Raw genomic sequence first — 16,596 nt, forward strand, 5'->3', positions numbered from 1 at the left:
CCAAAGGGCACATTCTGTAAGTCTGCTTTCTGGCCCCCCCAGCTCTTAGTCCCTCTCTTTCCATGAATCTTAGAGTCATCAGCTGCTCCCTCTCTCCCTGTCCCCATCTCTGCCTCCATCTTTGGTGTCAGTGCTTCTCTGGATAAGGTCCCGCATTCTGCTTGTGCTCTTCTCCCTTGATGGTCCTAGGGTCCTTTGTTTCTGGACTGCAAGATTAACTACTCCCTTGTTTTTGTTACCAAACTTCTACCTTTACAATTGTGACATTCGCAATTAGTCATGATAACTATTATTCACTATTGAATCATAAGAATCTTATCCCCATGTCTTTTAACCAGACACATCTAGACAATATGAAAACTATCCAATGGGGACTCTTCCTTCCCCCACACACTCTTAAACTAAACTCCCTCTTGAAAACTTGTAAGCCAGTCACTTCGTGCTTTTATTGCACCCTCATTTTAGACAGCCAAAATCTAAGTTGCCCCTACCTATCTACCTTATATACAGAAGGGATAGCATTGGTCCTTGATATGAAGACTCCATCAATGTTGGTATTTAGAGTTACTACCTCCATGAGTATAGGTCAAGTTCATTAAATTTTACCAATTTACCCTCGTTTCCTTTATCAAAATTGCTTTTTTTTTCTTCCTCTAGTCAAGTTTTGATTATCAAGCCATCAAGGCTATATCAGAAGGGTACTGTCTGCAAGTTTGGGTGTTCTTGTGCATCTCTCCTCACTTCATAACAGCTGGATGTTTGACTTTCAGCTCTAGTTCTCTGTGGCTATGTCCTTGTCCATGGGCTCAGGTGTTCCCAGGTCTCACCACACTTTGGACCAACCAGCCCCTTCTCTTCTCTCTCTCATCTCCAGGCCACCGAGAGTCTATGGACCATGGTTGAACTCAGTCCATTTATTCATTGCTGCCTTTCCCCCTCTTCCAGTCACCATTAGACCAGTGTAATCACCAGCAAGCTTACATGCCTGCTCATGTATTCCATTTGAGTCTCAGCCTTAGAGTGGGGTTTGTCCTGGAGGAACTTCATTGCTTGCCTTGATGGCTTCCCAGAGAACAGCTTACTTATAAATTAATGATTTTTTAAAGCTTGTTTTTCACTTAAATTTAAAACCTAGTAGGATTTTTTTTTTTACCTGTATTACACTATAATAATAAAAACAGCCCCAGGTGTCTGTATTGGCTGGTGCTGTAGGATAAACATGGAACTACAAGATCAAGTTGAACCACAAGGTCAGTGGTTCAAATGCACCAGCCATTCCTTGAAAGCCCTATAGAGTGTTGCTATGTTGGAACAGATTCTATAGCATTTAACAACACCAACAACGATTTCTAACCAGAGTTGAGTCGAGACTTACTGAAAAAAAAGGTGCATTTTCATCATAAATGAGGTCACTTCAGAGTCTGACTGCGACAGGTGTTTTCCCATTTCTCTTTCTGTGACATTTTATCTATCACAGCATGGCAGGAAGTGACACCCTGAAAGCAACCCCATCACCAGCAGAGAAAGGTCTCAGTCTGAGGCTAAGTCAGACAGTGAGATTCACATCCCTCGTCTTGTAGTCATGCTCTGGAAATTCTGCTTACCACAATCCTAAAATTACTTTCAGTCAAGGCTTGCAACAGACAAGAGAATGATCATCTCCAAATGAAAAAAAAGGTCCTAAACTCGTTTTCAAGCATATACTCCCCTAAGTAGCAGTGATTCTCTGAAGTTACTAAAACAAAAAGAAAATAGAAAAGGGAATTAGGCAATTGTTGTTATTTTTTGTGTAAGTACATGTTGGTGCTAATGACATAACTCTTCAGTTGCACATTCATTGGAGCTTGACCAACCTAGGTCTTTGGCCAACTTGACCCTATAAATCTCTATGCTGAGCTCTCTGTACTCAGGACCCTACAGGGTCCCCTAAAGTGTCTCTCATCATCATGATATCTGACTTCTCCAACCATAATCTCTTCTGGCATTGTCCACTCACTCTCTAGAACATTGTTGTTGTTGTTGTTAGGTGTTATAAAGCCAGTACCAACTCATAACAACCCTTTTCACAACAGAATGAAACACTGCCAAGTTCTGCACCAACCTTACAATTGTTGCTACATTTGAGCCTATGGCTACTGTTACTGTGCCAATCCATCTCATTGGGGGTCTTCCAATTTTTCTCTGACCCTCCACTTTACCAAGCATGATATCCTTCTCCAGTGACTGTTCCCTCCTGACAATATGTCTGAAGTTTGAGAGATAAAGTCTGGCCATCCTGGCTTCCAGGGAGCATTGTGGTTGTATTTCATCCAACACAGATTGGTTTGTTCTTCTGGCAGGCCATGGTACTTTTAATATTTTCCTTCAACACTATAATTCAAATGCATCAGTTCTTCTATGCTCTTCCTTGTCCAACTTTCACATGCATATGAGGTTATTGAAAATACCATGTCTTGAGTCAGGTGCACTTTAGTCTTCAAACTGACATCTTTGTTTGTTTTTTTTTTAAAGTTTTTATTGTGGATTGAGTGAAAGTTTTCAGGGCACATCATCGGTTTCACATTCAAACATTCATATACCTTGTTTCATTACATTGATTATAATCCCCTCCACATACCATCAGTTAACAGAGTTTCTCTCTATCCTCTTTAGCTTTTTTTTTGGTGGGGGGGGAGGGAATAAACCTTGCCTTTTTGGAATTTACAGTCTCGGCTTTTAGGGAAGGTTTTTACATTTATCTGTGGGTATCCAGGGCTCATGTATGGAATTACTAACCAGCATAACTGAATAATCAGATAAGGGACATTTTGCTATGTCTGCTAGGTGGCTAAAGTCTGATCCTCAGAGCCTATGGTTTGGGACATCTTTGTTCTTGAATGACTTATTTGTTCTTGAACTTAGTACATTAAGCTCAAAATGAAATTTCACCCTAGTTGGTCTGTATAGCTTATATTTCACTGTTTTTATGACCTATCATGCTAATTTTTACCTGTTTCTTTGCTGATATTGATCCAGGCAGCATCTATCAACTCTTGTTCTGCTCTTCCTTCAAGGGTTTTAAAGTCCCAGGGGACCATGAACAATTTACAGCACTACTTTGAACACGTACTATTCTTACAATAGGAAGCTTACAAGTTACCACTTCTACAATTCATAACCACATTGTACAAAGCTTGAACACAAAGACTAGTTTTGTACTTCTGTATACCTTAAATGGTTTTAGACACAAATATTTCATCACATTCATAACTGATAAATAATCTATTCAAAAGTGAGGAGAGATGCACAAGCGCCCCCAAACTTGCAGATAGTACCCATCTGACCTAGCTTTGATGGCTTGATGATCAGAACTTGACTAGAGGAAGATAAAGATATCTGATAAAGGAAACAAGTGTAAATTGTTACAATTTTATTAATTTCACCTATACTTATGGAAAGGAGCTCTGGTAGCATAGTGGTTATGAATCAGGCTGCTAACCTCAGGGTCAGCAGTTCGAAACTACCAGCTGCTCCGCGGGGAGAAAGATGAGGTGTTCTGCTCCCGTAAAGATTTACAGTCTCAGAAACCCTGTATAGGATCACTATGAGTCAGAACTGACTCCACGGCACACAGCCACCATACTTATGGATGTAGTTGCTAAAAATACCAACTGACAAGGAAAGATCAGGGATCAAACCTATTCCCTCTGCACACAAGGTTGATAGGGACAGGCAACACAGACATTGGCTACCTATAATGGGGGGACTATAAAGGCACAAATTGACTGACAAGTTTTCAAGAGGGAGTTTAGTTTTAAAGTATGTGGGGGAAGGTAGAATCCCCACTGCATAGTTTTCATCTTGTCTAGATGGGTCTGGTGAAAGGAGATGGGGATAAGATTCTTATGATTCAATAGTGAGTAATGGTTATCATGATTAATCGTGATTGTCACAACTGTAAAGGTAAAAGTTTTGTAACATGCTGTTGTTGTTGTTAAGTGCCGTTGAGTTGGTTCCAACCCATAGCGACCCTGTAGGGGGTTTCTGAGGAGCAGCTGGTGAGCTTGAACCACCAACCCTGCAGTTCAAACAGCTTTGCAGTCTGACGCATTAACCCACAGAGCCAGACCTGGACTCCTTTTGTAACATAGAGAGCAGTTAATCTTACATTCAGGAACAGGGGATCCTAGGACCATCAAGGGAGAAGAGTGTAAGCAGAATGTGAGACCCTATCTAGAGAAGCAGTGGCACTAGAGATGGAGGCAGAGATGATGACATGGAGACACAGAGTAGCTGAGGACTCCAGACTCATCGAAAGAGAAAGGCTGTGCGCTGGTTTCCAGGAGGCAGTCTACCAGAATGTGCCCTTTGGTTGTTTAAATTATTATATATTTCTGAGTGTTTTTGTGTACATCAAACAAAACAAAACAGAGGGAATATAAACAAATACTGTTGAATTATGGTGCATGGAGGGGATTGTAATCATTGCAATAAAAAGAAATAAGATGGGATTAGCACAAAACTGATGTTCTCCCATGTAAACTATCATTCAACACACAATAAATACTTTTAAAACAAACTTTTTTCTGTCCCAAGTTCTGAATTTTCAAACCTACATAGGCAATACTACATATGAATCTGCGTTGGAAGAAGTATGGTCAGAATGATCCTTAGAAGTTAGGATGGCGAAACTTCTTTTTTCATACTTCGGGCATTGTATCAGGAGAGACCAATCTCTAGAGACTATCATGCTTGGTAAAGTGAAGCGTTAACAGAATAGAGGAAGGTCATGCAATGAGAGGGATTGGCACAGTGGCAGCAGCAATGGGCTCAAGATTAACAATGATTGTGAGGATGATGCAGGAACGGGCAGTGTTTCATTCTGGTGTGTATACGGTTGAGATGAGTTGGAACCAATTCTATGGAACCTGACAACAACAATAGGCAAATACCCAAAGGGCACATCACCTGAATATTCCACCATAACCAAAACCCAGAGTTATTGAATTGATTCTGATTCATAGAACCCTATAGGAAACAGCAGAACTGTCCATACAGTTCCCAACGTTCTGGGAGCATAGTGGTTATGATTCGGGCTGCTCACCTCAAGCCAGCAGTTTGAAACTACCAGCTGTTCTTTGGGTGAAAGATGGGGCTTTCTGCTTCTGTAGAGATTTAGAACCTCGGAAACCCTATGCAGGGTCACTGTGAGTGGGAATCGACTCCACGGCATACCACCACCACCACCAAATGTTTATGGAGGCAGACTGCCACATTTTTCTCTCACAGAACAGATGGTGGGTACGAACCCCCAGCCTTGTGGTTAGACCTGTCCACTAGCCACTGAGCATTTAATCACTGTGCCGCCACCGGCAGCTTAAATTCAGTATATTCAAATTGGATCTCCATCCTCCCTCTAGTTTCTCCCTCCAAAACCAGGTCTTACTCCAGGAGTCCCTTATCTAAGCACCAAACAAGCACTAAATCCGCTAGTGCAGAAATGTGAGAGCTATCTGCGACACCTCCTTTCATCTCACTGACACATTTATTATCTCTTCTGTCATCGAATCTGCCTATCATGCTTTCTAAAAACCTCATTCATACATTATCTTGCTTTCTAGATGTGATCCTACTCATTCGCTTTCTTCCTGTTCTGTGAAAATAACTTTGGAACTGTTCTCCACTATTAGTCTCTCTCCCCTGCTACTCATCCCTCTACCTTCTTCCCAGATTTATTATTCTAAACCATTAATGTCACTAAAATTCCTACTTAAAAAAATCCACCAGTGGCCTTTTACCAAGTACAGAACAAATGTCTCAAACTCTATCACTCACTAGCTCAGTGTTTTGTTCATTATCATCACTCTCCCAAGGAATATTGCTGAATACTTTTCTCCCCCATGAAACTTTAACACTACATACATACTGTATAGGAGTCTTAGTGTGACACTCCAGGTTAACGTGTTGGACTGAAAAGTCAATTTGAATCACAAGGTCGGAGGTTCAAGCTCACAAGCCACTCCTCGGAATCCCTATGCAGGGTCACTCCTCAGAAACTCTATGAGTCAGAACTTACTTGACAGCACTCGACAACAATGTACTGTACAAAGAGCCCTGGTGGCACTGTAGGTTAGGCATTGGACTGCTTACCATAAATTCAGCAGCTCAAACCCACCAGCTACTCCATGGGAGAAAGATGAGACTGTTCCTATAAAGACTTACAGTCTCAGAAATCCTATATAGGGTTACTATGAATCCTAATTGACTGGATGGCAGTGGGAATATACAGTATATTTGTTTTTCCACTGGATGTATGCTGATGTTGTTACGTACCGTCAAGTTGGCTCTGACTCAAAGTGACCCTTTATATGACTTCTGAGGCTGTAAATCTTTGCAGGAGCAGAAAGCCTCATTTTTCTCTGATGAAACGGCTGATGGGATCAAACTGCTGACCTTGTGGTTTGCAGTCTAGTGCTTATCATATCTGTGCTTTATTTATGAAAAGAGTGATTTAAAATTTTTTTATTTACCTGCCCTCTCCCCCAAATATCAATTTCTACTCCACTGAGGATGAAAATGCCTCTATTGAGAATTCATGCGCTAGCTGCAATACTTGTCCTCTCTGAAACCATCTCACTCTCCCACAACTGCTTGTTTCTTCTACTTAGAAATGCTTCCTTTCCCAGATAATTATGCAACTGATTAATTCTTACTCATTCTTCAAAACTTAGCATCAAGCCTTTCTGGAGGGTCTCTCGAACTTTCTCAGCTAACCTAAATATGCTTTCCTGTGTTCCTACAACATCATGAATAAGGCATCTGTTTTGACACTTGGCATATTGGTCTGTTTCACATATTAGCTGACTAACTCCCTAAAAATATGGATGCCACCACCTTCTTTTCTATATTTCAGTTGTTGTTAAATGTCGTCGAGTTGGTTCTGACCCATAGTGACCCTGAACAGGGTTTCTGAGGTGTAAATCTTTACGGGAGCAGAAAGCCTCATCTTTCTTCCGCAGAACAGCTGGTAGTTTTGAACTGCTGACCTTGCGGTTCGCAGCCCGATTCGTAACCACTACGCTACCAGAGCTCCTTATATTCCAGTACTGGGATGGTGCGAATGGCTAATGAACTTGGCTACTAGCTCAAAAGTTGAAGGCTCAAGTCCACACAGATGTCCCTTGAATGAAAGACCTGGCAATCTACTTGTGAAAAATCAGTCACTGAAAACCTTATAAAGCACAGTTTACGCCAACACACACGAAGTCGACGTGAGTCTGAATCAACACGGCTGTGACTAGTTAGCCTGCTAATGGCAATGAGTAATATATGCTTATTGGCTGCTTGAGTTAATAATTGAATTAAAAACAACATGTTCCCAATGTGCATGTATATGTAATCACTATAAAGCAGTTCATGACTGCAAATCTGTTTGTGGGAGGTTGCACTGCAGATCTCCTAACAAAATCTAGTGGTATGACAGTCTGTCCCCCTCTGTGCTCTAAGCACAATTACCCAGCATGTATACATCAGGAAATTGAGTAACTGAGTTACTGAACATAACCTGGGGTCAATCTTCCCAAAACAATTAACTCTAAGTCACAAAAGAAATGAAAATTGCAAATAAGTCCCTGAAAGACCAAAAATAAGCAGACTATTGAAAATACCATTTGAGGGAAAGGGGACTGGAGCAAAGGTTTTAACAAAACATTGCTGAACTCATGGGGGTTGTTTGTCAATGCTCTAAAAATATAGTCTTAAAAACCTTTTGGTACGGCGCTGCAGGGCCACAGGCAGGCAAGAAGGTGCTCTCTTATGTTCAAACTGAATCCACTGTAAAAGACCTTGATCAAATTTTCAAATGTTCTTACCAAACGGGTTTCAGAAAATTCTCAAAGCTTAAGAGTTCTTATTAATGGCTAAATAGAAGACCAAATGGAACAGCCCCATTCAAGGGGCTGATGTCATCTATCTCCCCAATGAAAAGGCCACACTCTCCTTTATGAAAATACAGGGTGACATCACCTCCTGATCACATGTCACTTAGCCCTTCCTGCTGGTTCCCAGCTGAAGTGTTCTCTCCCTTTGCAAATGTCACTCTTTTTGCAAAGCTCACAAAGCTCCTTGACCTTGTTTGTGTGCGGGATTCCATAGCCCAGTAAAAGAGGGCCTCTGGGAGCCTAAGACCAGAACAGACAAGGGGTGTGTTCAGCCGGCTGGGAGGTCGCTATTCACAGAGCTTGCAGAAAGTTCTACATTCCCTTCCACAACCCAGACGGAGCCTTGCAAGGAAGGAAGGATATTCAGTTTCTGGACAATACTGTCAATGCTGAATACTGTGAACTGATTAGTCAGATCGGGCAACTGTGGCCATTTCATTATTTTCAGAGCGAGACTCTCTTTGATGATTTACATAAAGGCATGGTGATGTGGTTTAATCTCACTTCACCAGGGCACCACTTTAAAAATGGGCCAACAGATAACGGCCAGTCTGTCGATTCGTTTTCTCAAAGCAAATAGAAGATTTTTGTAGGGTCGATAAAGAAGTGCTTTCTGTAAGTGGATTTATTTATTAATTGGCTTACTGAATGAAATGTATGGAGATTCTTCCTTCTTCAGCAGAAATGCTCAGGAAATGATGTCACTCCAGTTTTGTGAACTCTCAGCATATTTTATGAGCTTTTATTATTACACAGTTTGGAAAGAGTAGGAAGGAAAAGGGGCCTAAAATGTGCTTTGTTTCTGATGAAATGAGGGTAGGAGTCTAAAGTCACCCCTTCTAACTGGGTGAACAAGAGCACCTACAAGGGCAATGAGCTAGAGTCTTCCACTTGATTCTGAGGAGGAATAGGGGTACTCTATAGAGACAATATTTTGAATATTTTTTCTTAATATTACAAGCACACACACAAACACACACGCACATCTGCGTGCACACACACACACACACACCATTCAGACATACATTCAGAAATATTGTTAACTATTACTTCACAATTGAGAGCAATTTTTGAGAATAAAGTGTTCAGGTTCTACAACTTGCTAAGCTGCTCCCAGTCCTTCAAGGTCTTATTCAAAACTCACTTATTTGCAATATGACAAATCTCAAGGAAAAAACAAGGTGTGGGCCCTACTCTTTTCTCAGACCCTATTTATTATCCATATGGTCTGGCCTCTGCTTACCTCTCCAGCCTCCTCGAGTGTTGCCCCCTGCTCTGGACTTCTTGGTTTGCTCACACTTGCCCGGTTTCCTCTAACCACAAGGCTTTTCCTCTGTCTCAAGTCCTCTTTCTTCTTTCACCTGCCTAGTCAACTCCTGCTTAGTTTTAGTTCTTCGTTCAAATATTCCTTTCTCATAGAAGACTGCCCTGACCTCCTGACATGGCCAAATTCCAGATCGTCTGTACCCATGTCATAACACATCTCATTTTGTAGCACTGGTCACAGTTTTTATTTTATTGATGTGACATTCTGTCTGGTGTTGAGTGCCCTCACTAGTTGGGAGCCCCATGAGAATAGGAAACATGGTAGATGTGAGTCAGTCCTCTGTTGCTGTCCAAGCAAAGTATCTGACACAACATAGATCCTTACTATCTGTGGAAAGAAAAAAATGAATGAATAACTCCTGACTTATGTCTACAGTTTATCTCCAAAGGGTAATAAAAGACAGGGAGATTCATCCCATTGAAGATTTTTTTTCCTGCTTCCTGTCTTCTCGATTGGTGCCCTCTTCTTGTATGGGCATTGTTCAGATGCAGAATATACACTGTATTTGGCTATAGCATTGAATGACAGTTTTATGAGAGCTGATTAATTTTGTAGAAATCTAAATCACCAAAAATCCCATTCTAGAAGGTTCTTTCCACTATAATTTCTATATAGTGGATGGCAGCCAGTTTTAAACTTTTCAGCTTTGGCCCAAACTGGTAAAATTGTTGCACAACTCTGGCTCTAAGCTTAGCAAGCTTTCAGCAATTGGGAGAAATTTTTTGAAATAGTAAACAGGAAAAGAGAATAAACAGAGAATGTCTTTGACTCCCCTAGAAAAAGATAGATTCCAAATGGAACTGGTAGGATAAAAATGTTCCCAACAAAAACTCAGAGCTTTCATCAGAGGATTTAGTTGTATACAGTCTGTCGGTAGAGTCCTAGTGAGGCGCTGTAATATCAGCACAGGAAGGTCAGTTTGAATTGCAAGGTCAGCAGTTCAAACTCACCAGCTATATAGGGTCATATATAACAACAGCATATATAACATACATGTTATATATAAATATATAACAACATATATAACAACAACAACACCCCAGGTCTGGAGTCCTGGTGTTGCTCTGTAGGATAATTACTGGACTGCTAACATCAAATTTGGTGGTTTGAACTCACCAGTCACTCCTTGGGAGCCCCACACAGTATCAATATGAGTCAGAACTGACTTGAAGGTACTGAACGGCCAACCTTGAGGTTAGCAGCAACAATTCAAGGTCTACTGAATTAGAATTTGCATTTTCACAAGATCTCCATTTGATATATATGTGCACTAAAGTCTGAAAAATATTACTCTGGAGAAAAGCCCTTAATATCTGAATCATTTCCCAGGATTTTCTGGTACCTTCTGCGTCTTTTCATACTGTCTCTATTTTCCTTAGGATCACGCTGTTTCCGAATCCCAGAATAAAAGAAATGGAGTGGACTGTCGGGATGAGTCAGTTATGTCCCTTCATTTAACAAACCAATAAATCGATCATTCTAAGCTTAAATATTCCCCTCTGATAAATCAGAAGCTCCCAAGCTTAATTTTCATAGTTCTTTTACTTTGGGGATTCAAAAATCTGTACTACAAGTTTTAAGTAGCTCTGTGGGTTACCAGTGACCATTTTCAAATACTGAAAATTCATATTTAGACTCTAACAGAAATACATTAAGTTCCCAACTTATGATCATTTTATGAAGAGATATATTTTTCATGATTTACCATAGATTTCACCATAGGACATCTAACATTTAACTGAGCAAGTAAAATAGAGCTTTTCAGTTATATTCAGCTTTACCATTCATATGGAATTCTGGTGTGGCGCTGTGGGTTAATGAACTGGACTGCAAAGTCGCTTTGATTCATAAGGTTGGTGGTTCAAGCTCACCAGCAGCTGCTTGGAAACCCTATACAGGGTTGCTCTGGGTCCGAACTGACTCAACAGCACTTAACAACAACAGCAACCATTCATATAATGAGTTATTCACTATAATGTTAATAATAATGTTAATAATACTTAAGAGTTTTTCATCCATGACATACATTTCTGAGGGATCACCCTGGACTTTGATAGCATGACCACAGCTTAGGTATCTGTGTATAATTCCTGGCTAAATTTGCAACTTCACTTATTTTTCAAATGATGGAAAGGTATCATGGGCCCCAACATCGTGGTTGATGGTTGCTGTTAAGCTATCCATAAGGACTACATTGGTCAGGATTGGATACCTCTAAGACAGTGGTCCTCAGACTTGGAAGAGTTACATGAGAAAGTCAGTTAAAACACACATTGTTGGCCCTCCCATCTGAGTTGCTGATTCTGTACATCTGGGCCTGGGATGCTGACCAAGTATTTGTACTTCTAACAAAGCTCCAAGGCGATACTGAGGCTGCAGTTTGGGGACCAAGTTTCAGGACCACTGCTCTGGGGCCCTTGTCTCCTAGATTGGTTCATATGAGGCCAAGTACAGAAGTCTCACACCTCTTGTTAAAAATGACTTTTCTTCGTCAGCAGAATGATTTTCTCTACCTGTTTCCTGAACCACCAGTTTGTAGGGCTCTGAGGTTCTCCTCTGTTTGGTAGGCACAAGTTTGTATTCTCTGCTCTTTCTCCCCTCAACCCTGTCCTTCCTCTCTCCTTCTCTTTCTCTGATGGACTCATATTATTTCTCTTTCCATCTCTGCTCTTCTTTCTATGTTTAATATCAGTCTGAATTCTCATGCTATTCCAAGAAACTCCCATCTCACCTTGCAAACTTGCTTGCCATAAGCAGGTACAGATGTTCTCCCTAGAAATTTCATTCTGCTCCCTACTTTTGCTTAGGCAGTTTCCAGTTGTAACTACTTAGCCAGTTATCCATATCCTGATCCTTTTTATTTCACTTCCTCTCTTAAACTTGTTGTTGTTGTTGTTGCTGTGTGCTGTTGAGATGGTTCTGACTCATAGAGGCCCTGTATAAGGCTTTGGAAAGTGGCTGGTATGTTTGAACTGCCAGCCTTGAGGTTAGCAGCCCAGTGCTTTTCCTATAATACCACACTAGGGTTCTCTCTTAACTCTGTTGATGTTGTTGTTAAGTATTGTCAAATCAGGTCTGACTCATAGTGACCCTGAATAGGGTTTTCAAGGAGTGACTGGTGGGTTTGAACTACCAACCTTGTGGTTAACAGTCCAGTGTTAATCCCACATTGCCACACCAGGACTCCTCTTTTAACCCTGTTGTTGTTGTTGTTAGACATCATCGAGTTGGTACAAACTCATAGCAACTCTATGCACAACAGAATGAAACAGTGCCTGGTTCTGGGCCAACGTCACAATTTTCACATGTTTGAGCTCATTGCTGCTGCCACTGTGCCAGTCCATCTTGTTGGGGGTCTTCCTCTTTTTCTCTGACCCTCCACTTTACCAAGCATAATGTCCATCTCCATAGATTGGTCTCTCCTGATAATATGTCCAAAGTATGAGAGATGAAGTCTGGCCATGCTGGTGCCCAAGGAACATTCTGGTTGTACTTCTTTCAACACAGATTTGTTTGTTCTTTTGACAGTCCATGGTAGTGTAGTGGTTACAGCTCAAGCTGCTAACCTCAAGGACAGCATTTTGAAACTATCAGCTCTTATGCTGGAGAAACATGAGACATTCTGCTCCTGTAAAGCTTTACAGCCTTGGAAATCCTACACAGGTTCACTATGAGTTGGAACTGACTACTCCACAGTATATAACCACCACCACTCCCACATGGTACTTTTAATATTCTCCTCCAACACTGTGCCTCAACTGCATCAATTATCCTATTGTATTCTTTATTCTTAACCCTAATAGGATTTAATTCGCTAAGTATACCAACTAGACAATTAAGCACTTAATTGTCTAAGTAAGCTTTCTTAAGCTTATACTCTATTTCCATTATTTGTTGATTGTATTGTTTCCAAGTAAGGGATTGGTGTTTGTCAGATAGCAACTGCTAAATACAACTGAGATGGGTACGGGGCTTACCATGAATGAACCAATGCATCTGAAATCCTTTCTCGTGGTTACCAACCCCATCAGTGTAGAATAGCACATGAAGCTTGGAGCCTGTGGTACTCCCCGGAGGGGGAATATCTGTTCCACAGTAGCGTCCCATCCTCTGTGATCCGTCATAGAGCTGAAACAAAAAAGAAACTTCCCAATGCAAAAAACTTCCACAGTTTGTCAGATGGAACAAAGACAGTCTACCTACACAGCAAAAGTTAGGAGTAAATCTGCTGAGATAGGTTGGTACAGGAGGATTAACATTAAATACAGATAATTATACAGCATTCTAGAGATGAATCTGATCCTAAACCTAATAAATTTGGAATTCTAACTCTCAGTTGTTTTGTTTTATGCCCATTTAGTATGTCTCCTCCCAAGAATAATACAGGCATAGAGTAGGGAAACGGTGGTCCAAATGGGCCACCTTCACATCTTAGTGTGTCCTGAATATTGTTGTTGTTATGTGCCTTGGAGTCAGTTCTGACTCATAGTGACCCTGTACAGGCTGTAAATCTTTACGGGAGCAGAAAGCCTCATCTTTCTCCCACGGAACAGCTGGTAGTTTCAAACTGCTGACCTTGCGGCTCTCAGTGTGTCCCAAATAGACTCCTTCATTTCTCTAAGTCTTGGTATGCTTGATGGGGAATGCGACTATCCTACTGGATGGCTGCATGCATTAGTGATGCCATACAGGCAGAGTTATGCAAAAATTCCTGATGCAGAAGAGACACTCACTAAGTAACAGCTGTTACCATAGTCAGATATAAATACTTATTAACTGTTAAAAAATTAAAGAAATTTAGGAAACTACAAAAAGGAAAAGATGAAGGTTAATACCACTGAAGAAAGCCACTGTTATAATTTTGCTAATACAAAAAAATACCATGTTTTCTTGCCAGTATTTTCATTACATATAAGTATATGAATGCACACACACACACACACACACACACAGAGGGGGCTTGAAAAATTGGGGGGGAAATCCATGATCTTTTCATTTCATTGCCCCACAAACTTTCTGAAGCCCATATATGTTGTTGCTGTTAAGTGCCTTCAAGTCGGTCCAACCAATAGCTACCCTGTACAGGGTTTCTGAGGAACAGTGGGTAAATGGAACTGCTGACTTTGTACTTCAAACTGACTTTGCAGTCCAGATCATTAACCCATCATGCCACAGCAGTGTGTGCAGGTATACGTGTGCATGTGTGTACAAACTTGGACTAGATATTCAATGTCACTGAACATGCCATCGAAAACCTGTGTAAGCATAATTTTTAACGGTGACATTAATGCCTTGATACACTCAATTGACATTCATAATTTTTTTGCTAGTTATTTGAGATATTAACAAATTTTGTCCATATAAACATTTGCTTGATTCCCCACCCCCACCGCCCGCCTTAGTGAAAATTCCTAAAAAGAGAATGAATCAAATAGTGTAATTATTTATGACCCTTGATGGACATTTTCAAATTTCTTACTAAAATGTTTATAACAGCGTATACTCTCATTAGCCAGTTTACAGAACTGTTTCTTTGAGTGGACCCTTGATAACAATGACTGCTGTTAAAAAAATTGGGGTCTTATTTCAGAGTGAAAATCTTTTCTTTTTTTTTGTACACTTGTCTTTATTTGCATTTTATTGCTTACTTTGCCGATGAAGGTTTGTTTGTTTTGTTTTGTTTTTAGTATGCTTACTGGGCATTGGTAGTGTAGTGGTTACGAACCGGGCTGCGAACTGCAAGGTCAACAGTTCGAAACTACAAGCTGTTCTGCGGGAGAAAGATGAGCTTTCTGCTCCTGTAAAGATTTACAGCCTCAGAGACCCTGTACAGGAGGGTTGCTATGAGTCAGAACCGACTCCATGGCACATAACCAACCACCCAACAGGGCATCTGGAGTCCTGGTGTGCCGCTATGGGTTAAAGCACCAGACTGCAAAGCTGTTTGACCTGCAAGGTCGGCAGTTCAAGCTCAACAGCTGCTCCTCAGAAACTCTATACAGGGTCGCTATGGGTCAGAACTGACTTGATGGCACTTAACAACAACAACTGGGCATTTATATTTGTATTTTTGGAATGTTCCTACTGAGTTCTTTCATAATTATCGATAGAGATTATAATCAATTGTGTACTCTTCATCTACCCTATTTCAACAGATACAGATATACATACATTTAAATTTCATCAGATACCTATCTCCAAACTAACAACAAAGAAAAAAGAGCCCACAAACAACAACAAAGCCTTGATTACTGCCTTATAGAGTGCTTCTTCAAAGTCTGTCTGTGATTAAGTACTTGTATTTATCTATTATGGATAAAGTATAATATGGTTTTAAAAAACTACAAACTTAACAAATTATTTTTGTTTATTAAAACATATGACACAAAATAGTTAGAAGCATATTTATAAGTATATAAAACTCTATAATCAAATTCTACAAAGTAAAATTAACATGTCCCTGATTCCAATAGCCAGGCATGAATTAGTTTTCCCTTGAAATCCCTTAGCTTTTTATTTGCACTTCTTCTGTGGAAATGATCACACATCTCTGAATTCTATTTATAACTATGCATGTCTGTATCTCTTAAGTGATCAGGATGTTGAATGCAAGGCTTGAAGCAGAGAAGGTTCTTAATGTACAGTCAAGGAATGAATACAATGATTTTGCCACACCTGTATTTATTTTGGAGTCCTGGTATGGCAATGTAGGATAAGCACTGAACCACAAGGTCAGTTTGAACTGGAAGGTAAGCAGTTCAAACTCACCAGCTGCTCCTTGGAAACCCTATACAGGGTCACTATGAGTTGGAACCAACTCGATGGCACTTAACACTATTTGAATTCTATAGTTAGATTGATAGTAGAGTCCTACATTGCTAAAGTTCAACACTCCTTTTAGTCAGTAAAGAGTCTGGATACTATTTAGCCATTCTGCTAAAGGAGGAAGTGTATGTGTTGGGTGTGTGTGTTGGGGGTGGGAGGGGTGGGGTGGGGGGGGTCGTTCAAGGTCATTGTGAAAGTTTCCTACTCTTAGCTACCACAAGGTTTTCTGAGGAGCAGCTGGTGGGTTTAAACTGCAGACCCTGTAGTTAGTAGTCAGGAGAAGTACTCATAATAAATCTGTATTTCTAAGTCTTGGCCTATCTCACTGAGTTCCCATAAATGACTGTTCTTATGAGATTTGGGAGAAGATCCACAGAGAATTAAAGGAAGCAGCTCAGAAAAGCATTATATTACTTATCCTTTAGGACTAAACTAAAGTATTTTAAACAAATGAATAAAGATGAATTTTTTTTTCATGATTATCATTTCAGCTTCCTTTTAATATTTTCTAAAGCTACGGCTTTG

General features: G+C 40.4%; 1 protein-coding gene across 1 annotated transcript in view; it reads right to left on the bottom strand.

The window, feature by feature from the left end:
* Positions 1-16,596, bottom strand: part of CUBN (cubilin (intrinsic factor-cobalamin receptor)) — a 384,343-nt gene that overhangs the window by 213,340 nt on the left and 154,407 nt on the right. Inside the window, exon 28 of the mRNA XM_006872611.1 lies at positions 13,224-13,374. Within this exon, the coding sequence (XP_006872673.1) occupies positions 13,224-13,374 (151 nt within the window). The remainder of the gene's footprint in view (positions 1-13,223; positions 13,375-16,596) is intronic.

Source organism: Chrysochloris asiatica, unplaced genomic scaffold (genome assembly GCF_000296735.1).
Source record: "Chrysochloris asiatica unplaced genomic scaffold, ChrAsi1.0 scaffold00206, whole genome shotgun sequence".
NCBI lineage: Eukaryota > Metazoa > Chordata > Mammalia > Afrosoricida > Chrysochloridae > Chrysochloris > Chrysochloris asiatica.